This window comes from Varanus komodoensis, unplaced genomic scaffold, assembly GCF_004798865.1.
Source record: "Varanus komodoensis strain SLA01 unplaced genomic scaffold, ASM479886v1 scaffold53, whole genome shotgun sequence".
NCBI classification, from domain to species: Eukaryota; Metazoa; Chordata; class Lepidosauria; order Squamata; family Varanidae; genus Varanus; species Varanus komodoensis.
The window spans coordinates 4,141,188-4,157,937 of record NW_025336126.1 but is presented as its reverse complement, the minus strand read 5'-3'; the positions used below and the strand labels follow the sequence as shown (position 1 = coordinate 4,157,937).

Genomic DNA, 16,750 nt, shown 5'->3' with positions numbered 1-16,750 from the left:
CGCTCCGCGTCCAAAGATCAGCTGCATGTCGCTGATTTGGGGGAGCTGCGACAACCGCTGGGATGGCGACTGGGCTGCGGTACGCGGACAAGGTCGTCATAGTAACCGGGGGCACCCGCGGCATTGGTGAAGGCATCGTGAGAGAATTTGGTGAGGCGGGTGGGCAGATTCTAGAAATAGGTGCCGGAGCTCAAGCTTTTGTGTGTGTGTGTGTGGGGGGGGGTGCATGCGGAAGTTCCTACAAATAAGTGTTGGTGTTGAAGCACAGCCCAGGAAAACACAAAGCCTGGCTTGGAAGCGTTCTCTGGGCGTAAACGGGAAGAAGCTGGATGAAGTCGGTGGTGGAAAGTCTTGACATGCTCATGATATGCATGAACGGGTTTATTGTCATAAGAAACTGCCTGGTCTGGAGTTAAAAGTTGGCCCATTGGTATTGTTGCAAAAATAACAGAGGCTTGTGACACCTGAAGGCTCAACATACTGTATTTACCGCAGCCCAAGCCTTTATGGACTGCCGCATTCTTGGCTCATTGGCTCACCAAGGTTTCAGGCAGGATTTTTCGAGACCTACCTGGAAATGGCAGGGATTGAATGTGGGAACTTCTGCACGGAAGGCAGTTAATGTCTCCTGCACCTCCAGCCATAGAGCCAGAGGCCATGTGAGCAGGTGCACCATGCCTCCAAAAAGCTGCCACCCTGAATCCATAAGACAGCCTTCCCCAACCTGTCCTCTCGGAGATGCACTGGACTACAACCCCATCATCCTCAGCCCACATGTTCCACACAGGTTGGGGAATGATGGCTGCTGTAGTCCTGCTCTGTTTCAGGGATGCCACGTTGCAGAAAGCTCCTTTTGGCTGATGCGTGCAGGACTTTCAGCTGCAAGGAACTAGCATGACTAGGTCTGCTCCACTTCTTGGTTTTATTTTATTTTATCTCTGTGTCCTCATAGTTAAGTCCTCCTGCTATAAACAGAAATGAGGAACTGTGGGCCTGTGAGCCCTGGGGGTGGTGAACTGAGAGCAAGGAGAGAGACTTGGTGGGGTTATGAAGCTGTTGCAGACATGAGAAGCTGCTGGCCACACATTCTCTGCTATTGAGCTGACCCAATCCACTTGCACGTATTTAAAGGGAAAGCTTGCCACTCATTTGTGGCTGGGTTTCTGTGTGTGTGTGTGTGTGTGTGTGTGTGCGCGCGCGCGCGTGAGAGAGAGAGAGAGACTTTATCAGTTAGATTTCTGCCTGCAAATATCCTTGTTTAAGACAAAGCGTTTTGTCAGGTCTGCATGTTAAAATGGGGACATTACTCCAAGCCACTTTTTCCTAATCTGGTGGCTGCCAGATGGTTTGGATTGCAACTCCCAGCATCCCCCATCCAGCCAGATCTAAGGCCTTGCACAAATCAGCCAGAACCAAAGTGACAATGGAACTCTCTTACCATGTAGGGCCTGGGATGAGCAAAATTGTAATTTCTTTCGGAAAGTCAGGAATGTCCTGGCCTAAGCCTGCTTCTTTCCCCAGATTGAGGTAAAAAGGACATGCAGTGCAAGATGTTTGGCTTGTGACAGGTTTTTTCTGACAGGCAGACAGGCCTCCAACTGGTGCAGTTTCCTCTTCATTGCATCCCCATAGCTCTTCCTGTTGAATTCTAATACTTAATAATTCTAATCCTTAGAAGATGATTGGATCCATAAGAATTCTGCAAGAAGAAGTGATCCATCCATGGGAAATCTCTTTGACTTTTGAGAACCCCACTTCCCCTCACCACAGAACACCCCATTAAGGAGCACCTTCCTACTGTCTGTGTAGTTTTTCCAGGGAGCTGGAGAGTTGCCATGAGGAGGAGGCAGGACAATATATTTGGAAAATATTTATTTATTTATTTATTTATTAAAACATTTTTATGCTGCCCCATTCGCCGAAGCCTCGGGGCGGCTCCCATCATGTCCCTCCCACACACACACACACACACACACACACACTATAGATTTTTTAAATACAGATTTTATTTTATAGTAATATCCTACCATGTCCTTTAGGGAGCTCACCATAGCTTACATGAGCTTCCTCTGCACTCTTTTATCCTTACAACAACCACCCTGTGAAATAGTCTGGGCTGAGAGTCAGGAATTGAACCAAATACCCCCTGTAAGCTATAAGGCCAAGTGGGGACTTGAACCCAGGTCTCCTCAGTCTGGCACCTTAACATCATGCTGGCTCTCTAACCACTTGACAACACTACCCACATTCACACAGAACACAAACAGGGAGAAAGAGACACAAATCCAGAGGAAGACTGAGCCACCTGGTAACTTCCGGATGTTTAGTAGTGCAGCCTTCATAAACCTGGCCAATGGCTCTGCTGGCTGGGACTGATAGGATTTGTAGTTCTGAATATCTGGAGAGTATAGAGTTGCCAACTTGGGATAGAGATGACTCCTGTGTGGCTGAAGGGCCACAAAAAGTGAGGCGGTGTACACAGCTTATTCCTCTGAATGTTGCTGTATCAGAAATGTCATATTCTGTGCAACTCTACCAGAGTCCTGCCCTCCCTTGGCATCCACTCATGCCAGGTTGCCGCTGGATTCCCATCATCCCCACGGCCCATTTTTCAAAAATTAAGAAACGGGTGCCAGTACCTGGTTGGTGGGTGATGTAATGCAAGTTCCTGCAAGTTGGAATGTGAACTTTTGCTGAACCTTTCTTTAGAGGGTATTGGTGGTGCCCTTCCTAGCGCTGTGTGTGTGTGTGTGTTTGTGTGTTTGTGTGTGTGAATCCAAAAAGTGTTGTCCCACACTGAAAAGCCTTGGACTTTTAGTCAGGGAGTGATGGGGAATTTCTCTCCCAAGCTGACATGCTTGGGAATTTCCCAGCCCTTTTTGTTATGCGATGAAGGATGAGGGCGGAGTGGGAATGTTAATTTCCTTCTGCAGTGGTGCTGGCAGTTCTTTCCAGTTGAACTGGTCTGACCCGGAGTTAAACCATACTGGTTAGACAGGTGGGAGGGTTATTTGTACTAATTTTCTATTTTAGACCCTTTTATCCTGCCTTAGAAGTTAATTATTTGCCTCCCCAAACATATGCAAGAGAGTTCACAAAAGAGGAGAAAGTGAAACAAAGTTAATAAATGCCTAGAACTGGACCTCCAGTTGGGGTGTTTACCCAGTAGCAGCGTACAGAAGTTTGTATCAGAACACCTTCTGCCAGCCCTGCCAGCCAGTTTGGGTGTGGTGGAAATACTCCCAAATTTACAAATATCAATTGTAAATGCAAGCACAGGCTTTTCAAAGCCTTTCCAAAATTGCTTAATTTTGGTGTGGATTGCGGTCACCATTTGTGATATTCCTTAAATATTCTCTGAGCTGGCTCCAACGTGACCACAGCAGCACAGAACACCCTGCATGTGTGAATGCAACGTAGGAGTTTCTTTCCTCTCTCACTTGGAATAACCTGCCCTTTGTCTGGAAAGCAAAAAGCCCTACAACCCTGCCTGAATGCAATCAGTACCTCTTATCCTCCCACAACCCCAGGCTGAGGCCCACTGGGAGTTTAGGACTCTTTTTCTGGCTCAAATTGCATAGAACTATGCCCAAGGCAGAAAACACGAGCTTGAAGACTGCCCATGAATGCTTTTCACTTAAAAAGTCCCAGGTATGTCCAGGTAGAGCTGGAAAACATTTGTCTGAACCCCCGTCAGGGCAGAGTGGATGGACTTCAACCCTAGGGAATCTACTGTGCTTTTTAGTCAGACCCCAGATCCACCAACAGAAACCCAGGAATTTGGTTTGAGTACCAGAACTGAATGGAGCTCATGGTCCTTCCACACCAAAATCCATTTCCCATTGCCCCAAGCGTTCTTAATTTCTGCAGTATAATTTAGGATGGAGGTGGAGGCAAGGGGGGAGTTGTTTTGTTGTGGCTGCTGCTGCTGCTGCTGCTGCTAAGCAGGACGAACCAGAAAACCTTGTTGATCAACCAAGAGATTGTCTGTGGATCCCAATCTACCTTTTCACCTTCCCCAGTGTAGTTAATACTGACCTAGATCTGGTGATAGTCTGGCTTAGGTCAGGGCAGCTTCCCGTGTTTCTGTGGAACTGGGTTATCATCTCCAGGAAGTTGCTGGATGTCAGCTCCTCTCACCCTTTTCTATTTGCTTGGGCTGATGGGAACTGGAGTCCAACATCCTCAGGGGAGCTGCAAGTTCTAGTATATGTTCCAGAACATAGAACAGATGGGTGGCTTGGCATGAGGTGTGTTCCTGAAGAGGTTACGCCATGCAAAGGTGAGCCAGGCCTCTCACGCTCCTTCCCCTCCTACCCCATATTTTTCCTCCTAGTTCTCCAAGGAGCCAGAGTGGTCTTCTGTGCCCCAGCATCTGAAGGTGAGTTCTAGAAGTTGTCTCTCCATCCTGTGTCCCTGTCTGAGGGCCGCTCAGTGTCCCCTCCAATATGTCTAAGTGGATGGCTTAGTCAGCAGGGGGCAGCAAGAACCCCAAGAAAGTGAGAAAGCAATCTGTGCATCAGCTCTCCCCTACCTGGTGCCCTCTAGACAGGTAAGACTACAACTCTCATCATCCCTATTGCATGCTGCTTGGGTGGGTGGTATAGTCCAATAGAGAGTTACCGTAGAGGGAGAAAAGTATGGATGTATGATTTTGGGGGCCCTGATAAAGACAGGCATTTAACCCCGGTAGCTCAACAGTGATGCAGTGAGGGGGAAGCTGCCCCTGTTGAATTTCCATCTTTTGTATAGCTGCTTTACCTGCACAAAAGACCGTAAACTTATTTCAAGCCTTGAAAAGCAACATCAAGGCCATGCTTTGTCCACTGTACTGACCTCTTTTGAAAGACTTTTCTTTTCCCCTTGGGGTGAACATACTTGATTTTGGAAGGAGAACCCTGCAGATGAAGTTTCACTACAACTCCCATCTGCCTTAGCCAGCATAGCCAATGGTGAAGGATCACCTGAGACCAGCATCTTCTTTTGGAGGACTACATGTTCCCCATCCCTGGGATAAGTCCCTGCTTATGATGAACAGTGTGGGAGTTCCCCCAGTTCGCCCCATTTGGCCACAACACTGAGTTTCTGCTGCTCAGAGGCCCCCATCCGCCCTCTCCACCCTGCTTGTAGGAGGGTAGAGCCTGTATGTGTTTCCTTCTTTGTGTCCACAGCCCCTCATCCTCGTCTAAGCACCAGCCTTCCCTGACCTGACCATGCAGAGGGCTAGGGCTGCAACCCCAGAATCCCAGGCCAGCCTGGCCACGGGGACGGTGGGAGCTGTGGTTCAGCCCAGCCGTTGGATGCCAAGTTGGGGAGAGCAGATCCATACGAATAAGTGTCAGTTGTCATGCAGCCAGAATTGTAGCATCTGCACACAAGAGCCTGCACTGCCGCTCCAGTGTTTGCACAAGTGAAAAACCACAACAGCCTCCTGAAAGGGGACAGCACCAAACACTGTGCATGCTCAGGGGCTGCAGAATGCTAACCGGCTGTCGGGGGGGGGGATGGAAAACCCATGGAGGAGCAAGAATGGCATTAAAGGACTGGAATCTGGAGCCGCAGTGCCCCACGCTGCGACATTTTGTTGCGGATCCCATTTGCCCGTTCCTGAACATTTTTGTCATGACTGCCTGTTGTTACCCCAGCGAGGTGTCCTCCAGACGTGCGGGCCTGTAACTACCACAAAGTTCAGTGCCTTGTGTGGCGAAACCTGCAGGGGGGTGTCCAGGTGCTAACCTGGGAAGGGCTGCTCCGAGGCCTCTGCAGCTAGGCCTTTGTGCCGTTCTTGATCTTTAAATTGGGCTTGCGCTGGACAGCCCCGCAAATGGAGGGCACCTTCTGATGGGGGAAGGAAGGGCCCTCCATTCGCTGTCCAGACAGAGGACTGTCCTCTGCACCCCCCTGCTCCAAGTGCCTCGTCATCCTTGCCTTGCGTCTTCCTCCCACTCCAAGCCAGAACTCCATGTTAACGTTGGAACTTCCCCTTCGTGTCCTCATGCAGGGGAACGGGGGAAAGCGCTTCAGCAGGAGCTGGAGGATTGTCGGGGTCCCGGGGAAGCCCGTTTTGTGGTCTGTGATGTCTGCTCTGAAACAGACATTAAGGTAGGCTGGAACTGTGGCTGTGGGGAGAGGATGCTGCTTTGGGGGAGAAGATTCTGTTGCCGGGCAGCTCTTCCGCTTTGCTAAACCGCTTCCTAAAACCCTTTACCTCATTCTGGAGAACTGGTTTCGAAATGCCCTTCCGGTCTAGTCCACTTCTCTAGACTTCTGCCTGACCACTTCTTTTCTGCACTGCTTCTTACACATATTCTCTGGAAGCGCCCAAGTCACTCCTAAAGGCATAAGAAGATCCGTGCAGGCTCTGTCTCATCCTGCACTCTGTTTGCGTTCTGTTTCGTAGGCCAAGCGGCTGCCGACAGGAAACCCACAACCAGGGCAGGAGTGCAGCAGCACTCTCCTGCCCATGTTCCCTAGCAACTGGTATAACTAGAGAAACCACCTGTAACTCTGGAGGAATCATACGTCCATCAGGAGTGGCAGCCAGTGAAAGCCTCTGCATGCAATTATGGGCTTATTCAGACAGAAATGAGCCCTGCAGCTCCCATAGCAGCTGCCCCGGGGAATGCTGGGAATTGTAGGACTTCCTTCTGTCTGAACATGCATAAGATCCTGCTCTTACTCTCTTAACCATTTCTCTTAACCGCTTTTTAATGCTCTTGCCCTGATTGTATTTGACCCGATTGGGTTGTAGTTGCACTTGTGTTGCATCTTTGAACTTTTGTAAATTCACCTGTGGGTGTCCCGGGCCTGATCTGGCGGGGGGGGGGGGGGATACACAGAGCCGCCCCCCCCCCGCTCCCTCCCCCCCAGGCAAATGACATGTTCAGAGGGCCTGATCCAGGCCAGGGACAAAGACTCAACAGCCCTTTTATCTTTCCCACCGGGTCTCAATCCAGATAGATCAACTGAGTTTTAGAAAGCCAATCCTGTGATTGTGGTTGTAGCTGTTAATTACGAATAGTTCCTCATTCCTGGCAGGCCAGCTCACTGGGAGGGTGCCAGGTTAAGGAAGGCTCTGGTAGCATCACCGAACTCTGAAATCTCCAGGACCAACCTTGTCCTTCCACCTGCCTGAGAGCTCCCTTTCTGTTCTGCCCTTTCCCACAGACTCTGGTGTCAGTGACCATGGAACTTTATGGACGCCTTGACTGCCTGGTGAATAATGCTGGAGGCCGTGAGTCCTCGCCAAAGCAATTGGGGTCGGGGTGAACCTGGGTGCCTGGATCTTGGACGAGGGGGTTCCTTCGTTAGTCAACGGCCAGGTCTAGGAACAAGAGGGACCATTGCAGCCAGAGCATCCCTGTCCAGGAGCAGGTGCAGTAGGGGCACCTGCCAAAATTGGTAGAGGGTATTCCTGGCCACTGAGGTTGCCTGGGCCTCCAGGGACCAAGACAGATCCAGGAGCGCCCCCAAACTGCGTACCCGCTCCTTCGGAGGGAGCAGACCCCATCCAGAACAGGCAAACAGCTCAGTCCCTAGACCTGGGCACTGGCTACCCCCAGGTCTCATGGTCTTATGCAGATTCAGCTTCAGTTGATTAACCCTCATTAAAGCTGTAACTGCATTTAGCTATGCAATTGGCCTCTCCCAATCTAAATGTCACAGAGGAACAGAGTGGGGTGATACTGTACCCTAAATCTCAACAGCTTCGTATGGATATTAGATGGCACTGGGAACATGATGGGGCCCTGTGGCACCCCACAGTTTGGCTGCCATGGGGCTGAAGCCATAGAAACATGGAAGTGGAAGAGCCCTAAAAGGCCATTATTATTATTATTATTATTATTATTATTATTATTAATATTAATATTATTATTAGAACATTTCTATGCCACCCCTTGCCGAAGCCTCGGGGCGGCTTACAACACAATAAAATACAATATAAAAATAACAATATAAAATTAAAATAAATACTATAAAATAAATAAAAATATATCAAGTCCCAGGCCCTACTCAGTGCAGGACTTCAAGTTAAAACATCACCCAGTGCTATTATCTGAAACAGATCATGCAAGCACAATTCGAACCATGAGAGAACAGTGCCTGCAACTCATGGAGGCAGTTCAGGAGGATACCCTGATCAGACGTTTCAAAAGCCATTGAGTGATCAAGAAGACCTAAGAAGGTTGTGCTCTCTCATCCCTCTCCCAAAGAAAACCACCCGTCAGGGCAGCCAGGGCTGATTGCTTCCCAATGCTGAGCTTGAATCCAGACTTTATACTCTGTAAAACTTTGAGAGAGACCTCTGTCTTAAGGGGCTTAAGTAGTGTCGATTGCTTTATACCTTGGCTTTATTTGATGCCGTTGTTGTTCTGATTTTGTATTATTTGTTTTGGCTATCAAATTAAGCATAGATTTAGGAAAATAAAACAAAGAACAAGCCGCCACAGCAAAATACATTAGCAGTAGAGCAGGAATCTGGCCTGTTTGGATCTGACCTGTGTGAAATCCTCTTTCTGTCTGTCTCTCCTGGTCAGCAGATCCTCCGGAGCAAAGGATAGATGATGTGACTGCAAAAGAGTTCCGCAGCCTCTTAGACCTCAATCTTGTAAGCTGTTTCTTAACATCTAAGGTGAGTGATTCCAAGATGCACAGAGAGAGCTGCTCCGTCCTAGTCAAGCCTCGGTTCTATCCAGTTCAGTGGCATCTTCTGCAGCAGAGCTGTTGAACCTCTGTCCAGGTTCAAGCAAATTCCCAATCTGGCCTTCTGGGGTTCCCCAGACAGCTTTACCTCCTTCCCCTTTGAGTGGCCTCCTGACGGCCACTCAGACATTGTTCAGTGGTGTTTCAGCTTCCAAGAGCTTAGAATACCTCTCCAACGGCTTTGCTACCAGCCCTAAGAGCCTTAAGTTAAAATGAGCTGATATTTTGGGTCCAGCCCTTTTTGCTATCACTCTGAGAGCTGCTCTGAAGCCAAATCCAGTTCTCATTTTGGAAGAGGTTCCCCATCGCTGTCCCACAGGGAGTGGCAGGGGCAAGCCAAACATTCCTCCAGCCTGCCCTGAGGCTGTATGGGGAGTGGCACGTCTGCTTTGTGTACAAAGGATCCCCGGCTTAATTCCCAGCTTATTCTGTTAAAAGCATCTCTCTTAGCAAGGCTGGGGAAACCTTTGGTATGTGACTGTCAAAAGGAGTAGAAATTTTGGGCCAGATCAAGGATGCGGAACCTTTTTTAGTCCATGGGCTGAAATAAATTTCAGAGAAGCTCTTGGGGGTCTCATTCCATAGTTTGGGGGATGCTAAAGGCCCATAACAAAATTTGCTAAGTTCATTCATTCATTCATATCAGTGGGTCTACTCTGTCTAGGACTAACCTGGGAGGCTCCCCAAATTCTGTGAAACTGGAGAGCTACTAATGGTTGCAAGGTGGGCATCCGGGAATGCCAGCAGGCCTCATCTGGCCCTCTGGGGTTTCAGGTTCAACACTGCTGGGTTGGATGGGACAGAGACCTGCTCTAATATAAGTCAGCTACTTATGTTGGTATGTTCTCCTTACAGACCTTCACAGTTTTTCTTCCTTTCTTTGCTAACAGTTTGCACTAACTCACCTCAGGAAAACAAAAGGGAACATTATCAACATCTCCAGCCTCGTCGGCATCACTGGACAAAAGTATGCGGTGACATACGTTGCCACCAAGGTAATAATTTGGCGTATCAAGCAACATCTGGCATTGGGTGTCCACCCCCAGCCCCATCTTGTTCTAAAGCTGGGGTTGCCAACTTTTTTACAAGCTTCTGTTCTTGTGCCTTTAGTAGTTCTCATGTGGGGAACAGTCGCTTCTGATTGCTGCATATCAAGCTGTTGCTAAAGGAGCAGACCAACTGTTCTTCTCCTAATCAGTTGACAGACTTTCCTAAGCCATGGAAAGTGTCATTCATATACCAGGGGGGTTTTTTGGGGGGGCGGGGCAGGGAGTGGGCATATGACCTGTGGCTGAGCCCAATACATTGAAGAAAACTAAATAATAGTTGTGGCTTAAATTGTCTTGTAAATCCCTGCTGCAGGTCGCTTTTTTTTAAAAAATGGCGCCTTGGGTAACTTGGGGCTCTTCTCTTTTCTAATTCACTCCAGATTTAGATTAGCTTTCTGAGAGTGAAGTGAGCCAGGGGGTTGCTATCTCGGAATTTTTTGAACAGGGGTGCAGAATGTCAAGTCTGGAGTCCTAGTGCCGCCCTCTGGGGTTCTCCAGACGCCCAAGCCCCTTCTCCTGACCAGCCATCTTAGCTTTTCTCCCTATACATTCTAAATGGTTGAAGTGTTTCTCCTAAGACTGAGTTGCCAGGAGTCAGAGCTTTAAACTTAACTGTGCAGATAGTTTTGGCTCTGTCCCTTTCATCTTTGCTTCTCCTTTTGCTTTTGCCCTGCTCACAACTAGAATTTGGCCCCCAGAGCTCTTCTGGAAGGAAATTCAGCCCCCAGGCTGAAAGAGGTTCCACATCACTGATGTACAAGATTCATAATAAAGTTGCCAGGGAGGGGAAACAAAAACCATCAGCTGTCATTAGAGTTGCAATTATTATTCTTTTTATTGACTCTGCTACTTTGCACAACAGTTTGATCCTCTGATGTAAGCGAGTACTGATGTTGTTTTCCTATGCCGAGAAATGCTTTATGTACTTTTCCCTGTAAATCAAGCCACTGTAAAAGGCAGAAGAGACATTGTGGGTACTGTCAATTCGCTGGTGGACGGATAACCCTCCCTATTCATGTTTTCAACCCGCAGGGTGCTCTTACAGCAATGACAAAAGCTATGGCCATAGATGAGAGCCAATACGGTGTCCGAGTCAACAGGTAATATTGTTCGTGTGATCAGTACAGCTTCACTGGTGGCGTCAGTTTGCAGAGCAATCAATGCCTAGCTTTTTTCACTGGTTACTAGAAGTCAACAAAGTGGATTGTTTCAAACATTTCAACCCTACTGAAACGGTGTCAGTTTTTCCTAAAGCAGTAGCAGGAACTGGTGGCCCTTCAGATGTTGTTTGAATCCAGTTCCCATCAGCATGGCCAGTGCTTGGGCATTATGGGAGCTGGAGTCCAGCAACATCTTCAGAGTCACTGGCTCCCCCACCCAAAATGCCTAAAGCTAGATAAGACTGTAGTTGTGCGATGTAGTTGGCCAGATGCAACATAGTCAAGGTGTGGATTACCAGGGCCAGATCCACAATTCTCCAGGAACAGGCACAGGGCTGCACAATTATTTTGCATCATTGGTGGGACTTACTTCCAAGCAAACCTATATGAGAGTGTACTGCAAGTGAGTCACTTGGAGTACAATCCTATGCATGTTTAGGCGGCAGAAGTCCTTCAACTCCCGGCCATGTCTTTAAAGAAGCTAACAGTTAACATATGTAAGTCTGAGTTGTGGGAGTTTATACCTGTAGATAACTTTCCTCAAAACACATTCAGTTTGAAAGACAATTCATCATGTGTAAATGGATTTACCTGATCTTCCACGATACCCCTTCTGCCCCTACCTTTAATAAATCCCCCATCATTTGAATTCCAGCATCTCACCTGGCAATATCTGGACACCCATGTGGGAGAAGCTTGCAAGCCAGACAGCCAATCCAAAAGCAACAATCCAGGAAGGCAAAAATGCTCAGGCAAGTGCATTGTGGGAAAATGGCCAGGGGACTCTTGGACAATATTGGTTTCAACTGCATACCAGCAGGGTTGTTGTGAAGCCAGAATCTGAGCGCCCACTGATGTCAATGGAAGAGTTCGCTCGCTCACTCTTTCTGTACAGGAGACTGATTTCCTACTTGGGGTGGGAAAGGAAGTCTTAACTCTCCCTGCATACTGGAATAGCTACACTTCTCCCGTATCAATTAAGTTTAGGAATAAGTTTCTATTGGTGTTAACAAAAGGTTTCTTTTTTGAGCTTAATTGCTGAAGGTGGGGACAATTTTCCTTGTGGGCAAAGAGAGAGGAATTGGGATATGGAAAGAGACTAACCGGAGAAGGGATAGTAAGATATTGCAAATGAATCACAACTGAAGAAGAACCTACTGATTTGGGATGATCTGGGCTGGTTCCAAATTCATTGGAGTATCTATTTTACTTCAAGCGATTTGGTTGAGAAATTGATTGTCTGGGTGTGCCTCCTGTGAAATTTAAATAAATTCTAGAAATTATTTCTACATTTCCTTATATACATTAGCATGTGCCCATTTTTTACTAGTAGCTGAGACAATTGGGTGGAAAAAAAAATCGGCTGTCTGTATGCCCATGTGATGACTGCAGAACACTCCCCTCTCTTCTTCACTACTTTATAGCTCCTGGGACGGATGGGCACCCCGGCAGAGTGTGCTGCAGCCGCTCTGTACCTCGCCGGTGATGCCACCTTCTGCACTGGGACCGACCTTGTGCTCAGTGCTGGGGCTGAACTTGGATACGCGCAGAAGAGCCGTCAAGGTCCCAGTTCTGGACCTGAAGACTAGAAGAGCGAGAGGCTGGGGAGAGCTGCTAGAACTCCAGCGCTGATGCACTCAGTCATCCTTCCCCAAAGATGGCATACCCCCCAGGGGAACGGCAGTCATCTGCTTCAGCCAAAACAAGAAAGCAGCCTGTATACTTTAAAGATTTAACGCATTCAGGCATGCCACAGTGTGGAAGAGGACTCTTCCTCTCGCCCCTGCAGGCTCGCTTGCCCTCCTGTAACTGTTGGGGGGCAGGCAGAACGAAGCTTGTCTGCAGTGTCATGCAAGGAAAAGCTGCGCCAGCTCAACTTGGTGCCTGCCATGGAACTAAAGGCACAAGGAGCCTTATCAGGGAGAAAAAGGGGTGGTCCCGTTGTCTTCAGGCCCTGACATAAAAAAACAGGTTCTGCAACTAATCCCCAAAGTTGGGAATTAAACTCTTGATAACACCGCATAATGTTTTTCACACGATTGTGGTCAAGGTGAGCTAGACCTTGAAGCTGATTTTTTTAAGGTTGGTTAAAAGGAAATGTTTAACTTCCACCTTTTGATCAGTGACCATGAAAGTTCCTATCCTGAATGCAATCTGTAGAAGAAAGATGCCTTACATTTACTGTGCCTTGTTCCGTACTAATACTTTTGTCCAATAATAATTCTTTCAGTATTAGTATGATGATCATTTTAATCCTGCTGTTTCTCCCAAGAGCTCAGGTTAACCTACTTGGCACGTTCCTCTCTCCAGTTTATCCTAACAACACGCCTGTGAATGATGTTAGTCCAGGAGTTAAGTAGAGAGACAGATCAAGGTCTCCTTGCACTTAGTCTGACACTCTAACTGAGATTTGTCTGCAGATGAAGTTGGACTACAGTTCCCATGAACTCAGAACATTGACTGCATTGGTTGAGAATGGTGGAAGTTGTATTCTAACAATACCTGGGGACCTAAAGTTGGAATAAGCTGCTTGAGTGCTGGGCTGCAGCATGCTAGTTTGAAACGAATTAGCATCAGTATCAACCCTAAATCTTTGGATCTCTCACTCAGAGACAAAATTCTGTGGTTTATTCTTTCCCTTGCAACTCACTTAGGCTCCTTTCCCTTGGTCAGGTCAGTCTCACCCCATCACTTTTCAAGTTGACGGGTGGGCAGAGCATTGCTTCTTGTTGGCACACTTTGTACATGCTTAGAAATTAGGGCTGCCAACTGACTGCAGGAGTGCAAGGGAGAAAGCCTGAGCTTCTCCCCTTCCTTTAACAGCAACTTGATAGGCAAAAATAAGACACTAACAGTTTCTGTAGCAACATGGAAAATAGAAAGGACACCTGCTAATGTCCGCAGATCAGGTTGCTTGGGATGAAAAGGGTCAGATACAAAAGAGGGTAGGGCTTCTGCACCTTTAAGGCCTTGTAAAAGAAAGACATTCCATTTGTTTGCATGACATTTACTCAAAGGCTTACCACGGATTGGTTGCTGTTCCCCGGGGACCGCACCTGCATGTCAGTGTGAGTCCAGGCATTTTCACATCAATAGTGCTGTTTCCTGAAGTAGCTGCGTTATAGAACTGACCAAGGAGAAGACTACCCATATCTACGTCCCTGGAGAATGATTTCTGAATAAGCAGAAGAATGGGCTGTAAATAAACTGAAGGACCAGAAAGCAGCTTGGGATGGGGAAGCTTTCCAGACGGAGGGTCAAAATCAATGTCAGAAGACCTTGGGGCCAGTATTCCAGTGGTGGACAGGGCCAAAGAAAAATGGGTGTAGTCCATACTAGTCTTAGGTTATAGATCTTACTGCCTCTTGCTAACCCTTAGGAGAGATCTTTCAGCCTTTTAAAATGGGGAAAAACTACATGGAAACTGGGAAGCCATGAAGCAAGTGGTTGTTGGAGAAGAGTGGGTGGGTCTAGGGAAGGTGTGTGGCTGTTTGGGGAACTCAAAGGGCCAGAGATGCATGTGGATCCTGGCTTTAAGCACAATACTAGAGAAGACATTTCCCTTTAAGCAGCTCTGCATCATTGTTTATTTGGATCTCAGCGACTAGTGGCCTCCATGGTAATGAACTGTCTGTGCAGGAAATCAATTTGTTGCCTTAAGTGCTTCTTTCAGGGTGTAACTAGAAGCCAATTACTCAATTTGCTGGAGCAATCGATTGTTAACTGTTCATCACCTAGCTGCATGGTAAAACTTCTGGTAGCCACTTCCTCCCTGCATCCAAACTGGAGCTTCTTGTAGGGAGGGGAAGAGAAAAACTTCATCTGTTGGATATGTGGCTGCTAAAAGGTGCTCCATTTGTTTGTTGAATTTCTGGCTGCTACAATGTGCAGCAGTTTTGCCAGGGAAAAAATATGATAATCCTTATTATAAATCTCAACCTCTCTCTTCCCTATCAAATTGCAAATCGATGGGTTGTGGTTGTTCTTTCAGCCAATGCTAAGAAGGTTTGTGAGTATGCAGAGAATTTTGTTCTAATTTTGGCTGTAGGGATGCCTGCCACTCTTACCTTGAAAAATTCAGGAGTTCAGGATGTGTGGTCGCTTTCAGCCTCAACCATACAACAACCTTTGAGAACCCTCTGCAAGCAAACAAGTTGCACACAATCCAGAACTTTTAAAACATCTTTATTTACTTTTTCCATTTTTATACAATAAAATACAGGAACTAATATGGATGTAGAAAAGACACCAATATAACTGATTATAAAATTAGTGGTGAGCCCATAAAGCATTTCCAGTGTGTTCAAAGTACTTCAGCTTTCCTTTTATTCATTTTCAGACCAGCCTTTTTCCTTTTTCTTAATCTCTCAAATTTTACTTGTTACCAGGAGGCTGGAATCTTGTTGCTGTTTGTTGAAGGACACGGCTAAGCAGCGAGGACAAGATAAACTAATAACACAGTATTTCTGTATGACTTTTGTAAATTCTCAGAACTTTATAAGGACGACCACAAGTTATGGTAGGGAAAAGGTATCCATTTTTTTAACAGTTGGAGAAGATTAGAGATTTAAGTCTCAAAAATACCTTCTCAAAGGTCAGTGAGTTCTCAGCTGTACCAAGAGAATTAAAACTGGGACCATCCAAATCACATTTTTAATGCACCAACATTGAGTTGGCATCCACATCAAGATTTTAGCTCTAGATTCAGGCATTGCCGCACAATCCAGCAGGTTCCCCACACTGGGACTTTTAATTTTCTGGAAACACTGTAAGATCCTTTTTCTCTGAAGTGCCTATTCATAACTGTTTAATCCAGTTAGAAGTTCTGGGGTTTTGGCTCGTGTCAATGTTTTCCTGTCTAAACTGACTCAAGGGAGCCTTTGATGGGCATGTTTCCCCCATGTACGTTTTGCTCCATATCCTAACCTTTGGGGAGGATTAGAAATCGGAATAAATAATACACGGCAGCTGACGTGGAGGGCGTTCGTGCCTGCGCTTCCTCTCCTCCCTTCTTGGCCATGTGCCCATGTGCTACTGTGAGCGTTGCATGCGCCTATAGGGAGCGAGTGAACCCATGTGCTTTTCCAAAGATGTATGTGCAACGACCGCCCTCGCCATTGGCTCCGCTACTGGGCGTGTTCGCGGAAGGCGGGCGTGATTGGCTGCGATCTCTCTCCCGCATCCAACTTGGTAGAAGAGATGGGTGCCAAAATAGATTAAAGTGGGTATGTGTGCAACAACAACAGCAACTTAAGAGCACACTGGGCAGCATCTGATACAGGCTTCCCAAACACCCTTCCCAGCTGCCTGCCCATTTTAGTCTTCCATCTATATTGCAAATATTTCTGATTTTGTCTTCATCTGCTCTCTTTAAATATGCCTCCCCTACAAGGGATGATAAACACTTTATGTTTCATTCTCCATTCAAGGTGTCCACTGTTTGAGACAGGAGGGTTAGCGAAGTGGGCTTTTGATTCAACAGAGCGTCCGTTCTTACATTCTCTGACGTGTAGAGGAGGTGGGCTGTGTTTTAATCCATTTTTGAACGTATTCCGAATAGGGAATAGGTGGAATAAATTAACAATTGCCTCCAAAGGATCCCAAAAGCTTTACATTCTCTAACCCACAGCGTTAATTAAGACTGCTCGGGAGCAGAGTGAAACTCTTTGCATATGTTCAGCGGCACTCCTTTCTTCCAAAAGGTGACACTGCAAACAAGGGCCGCATTTCCAGCGTCCCGGCACTGGACCGACAACCTTTTTGCCAGGGAAAAGTGGACGAGAAGGCAAAGGGAGGCGCGGTCGGAGGCGGGCCAGGGGCGGAACCTTTGTGCGGCGA

General features: G+C 47.2%; 1 protein-coding gene across 2 annotated transcripts; it reads left to right on the top strand.

Annotated features, from left to right (window-relative positions):
* On the top strand, positions 1-13,098 carry HSD17B14 (hydroxysteroid 17-beta dehydrogenase 14). 2 transcript variants are annotated; one of them, XM_044448071.1, is made up of 9 exons: positions 2-150; positions 4,337-4,381; positions 6,002-6,102; positions 7,168-7,234; positions 8,541-8,632; positions 9,594-9,698; positions 10,785-10,852; positions 11,568-11,664; positions 12,337-13,098. In XM_044448071.1, exons 1-9 carry the CDS (start codon positions 63-65, stop codon positions 12,499-12,501), a joined length of 828 nt encoding a protein of 275 aa, XP_044304006.1. In that variant the 5' UTR covers positions 2-62; the 3' UTR covers positions 12,502-13,098. The 2 variants fall into 2 exon arrangements, with proteins under 2 accessions (XP_044304005.1, XP_044304006.1); XM_044448070.1 differs by lacking the exon at positions 12,337-13,098 and having other exon boundaries at positions 1-150; positions 11,568-12,211.
* The last annotated feature ends 3,652 nt before the right edge of the window (positions 13,099-16,750 follow it).

Coding starts and splice junctions, on each gene's coding strand:
- HSD17B14 (XM_044448070.1), top strand. CDS start 63: ATGGCGACTGGGCTGCGGTACGCGGACAAGGTCGTCATAGTAACCGGG. Junction 151..4,336: donor AGGCATCGTGAGAGAATTTG/GTGAGGCGGGTG, acceptor TTTTCCTCCTAG/TTCTCCAAGGAGCCAGAGTG. Junction 6,103..7,167: donor GCTCTGAAACAGACATTAAG/GTAGGCTGGAAC, acceptor CCTTTCCCACAG/ACTCTGGTGTCAGTGACCAT.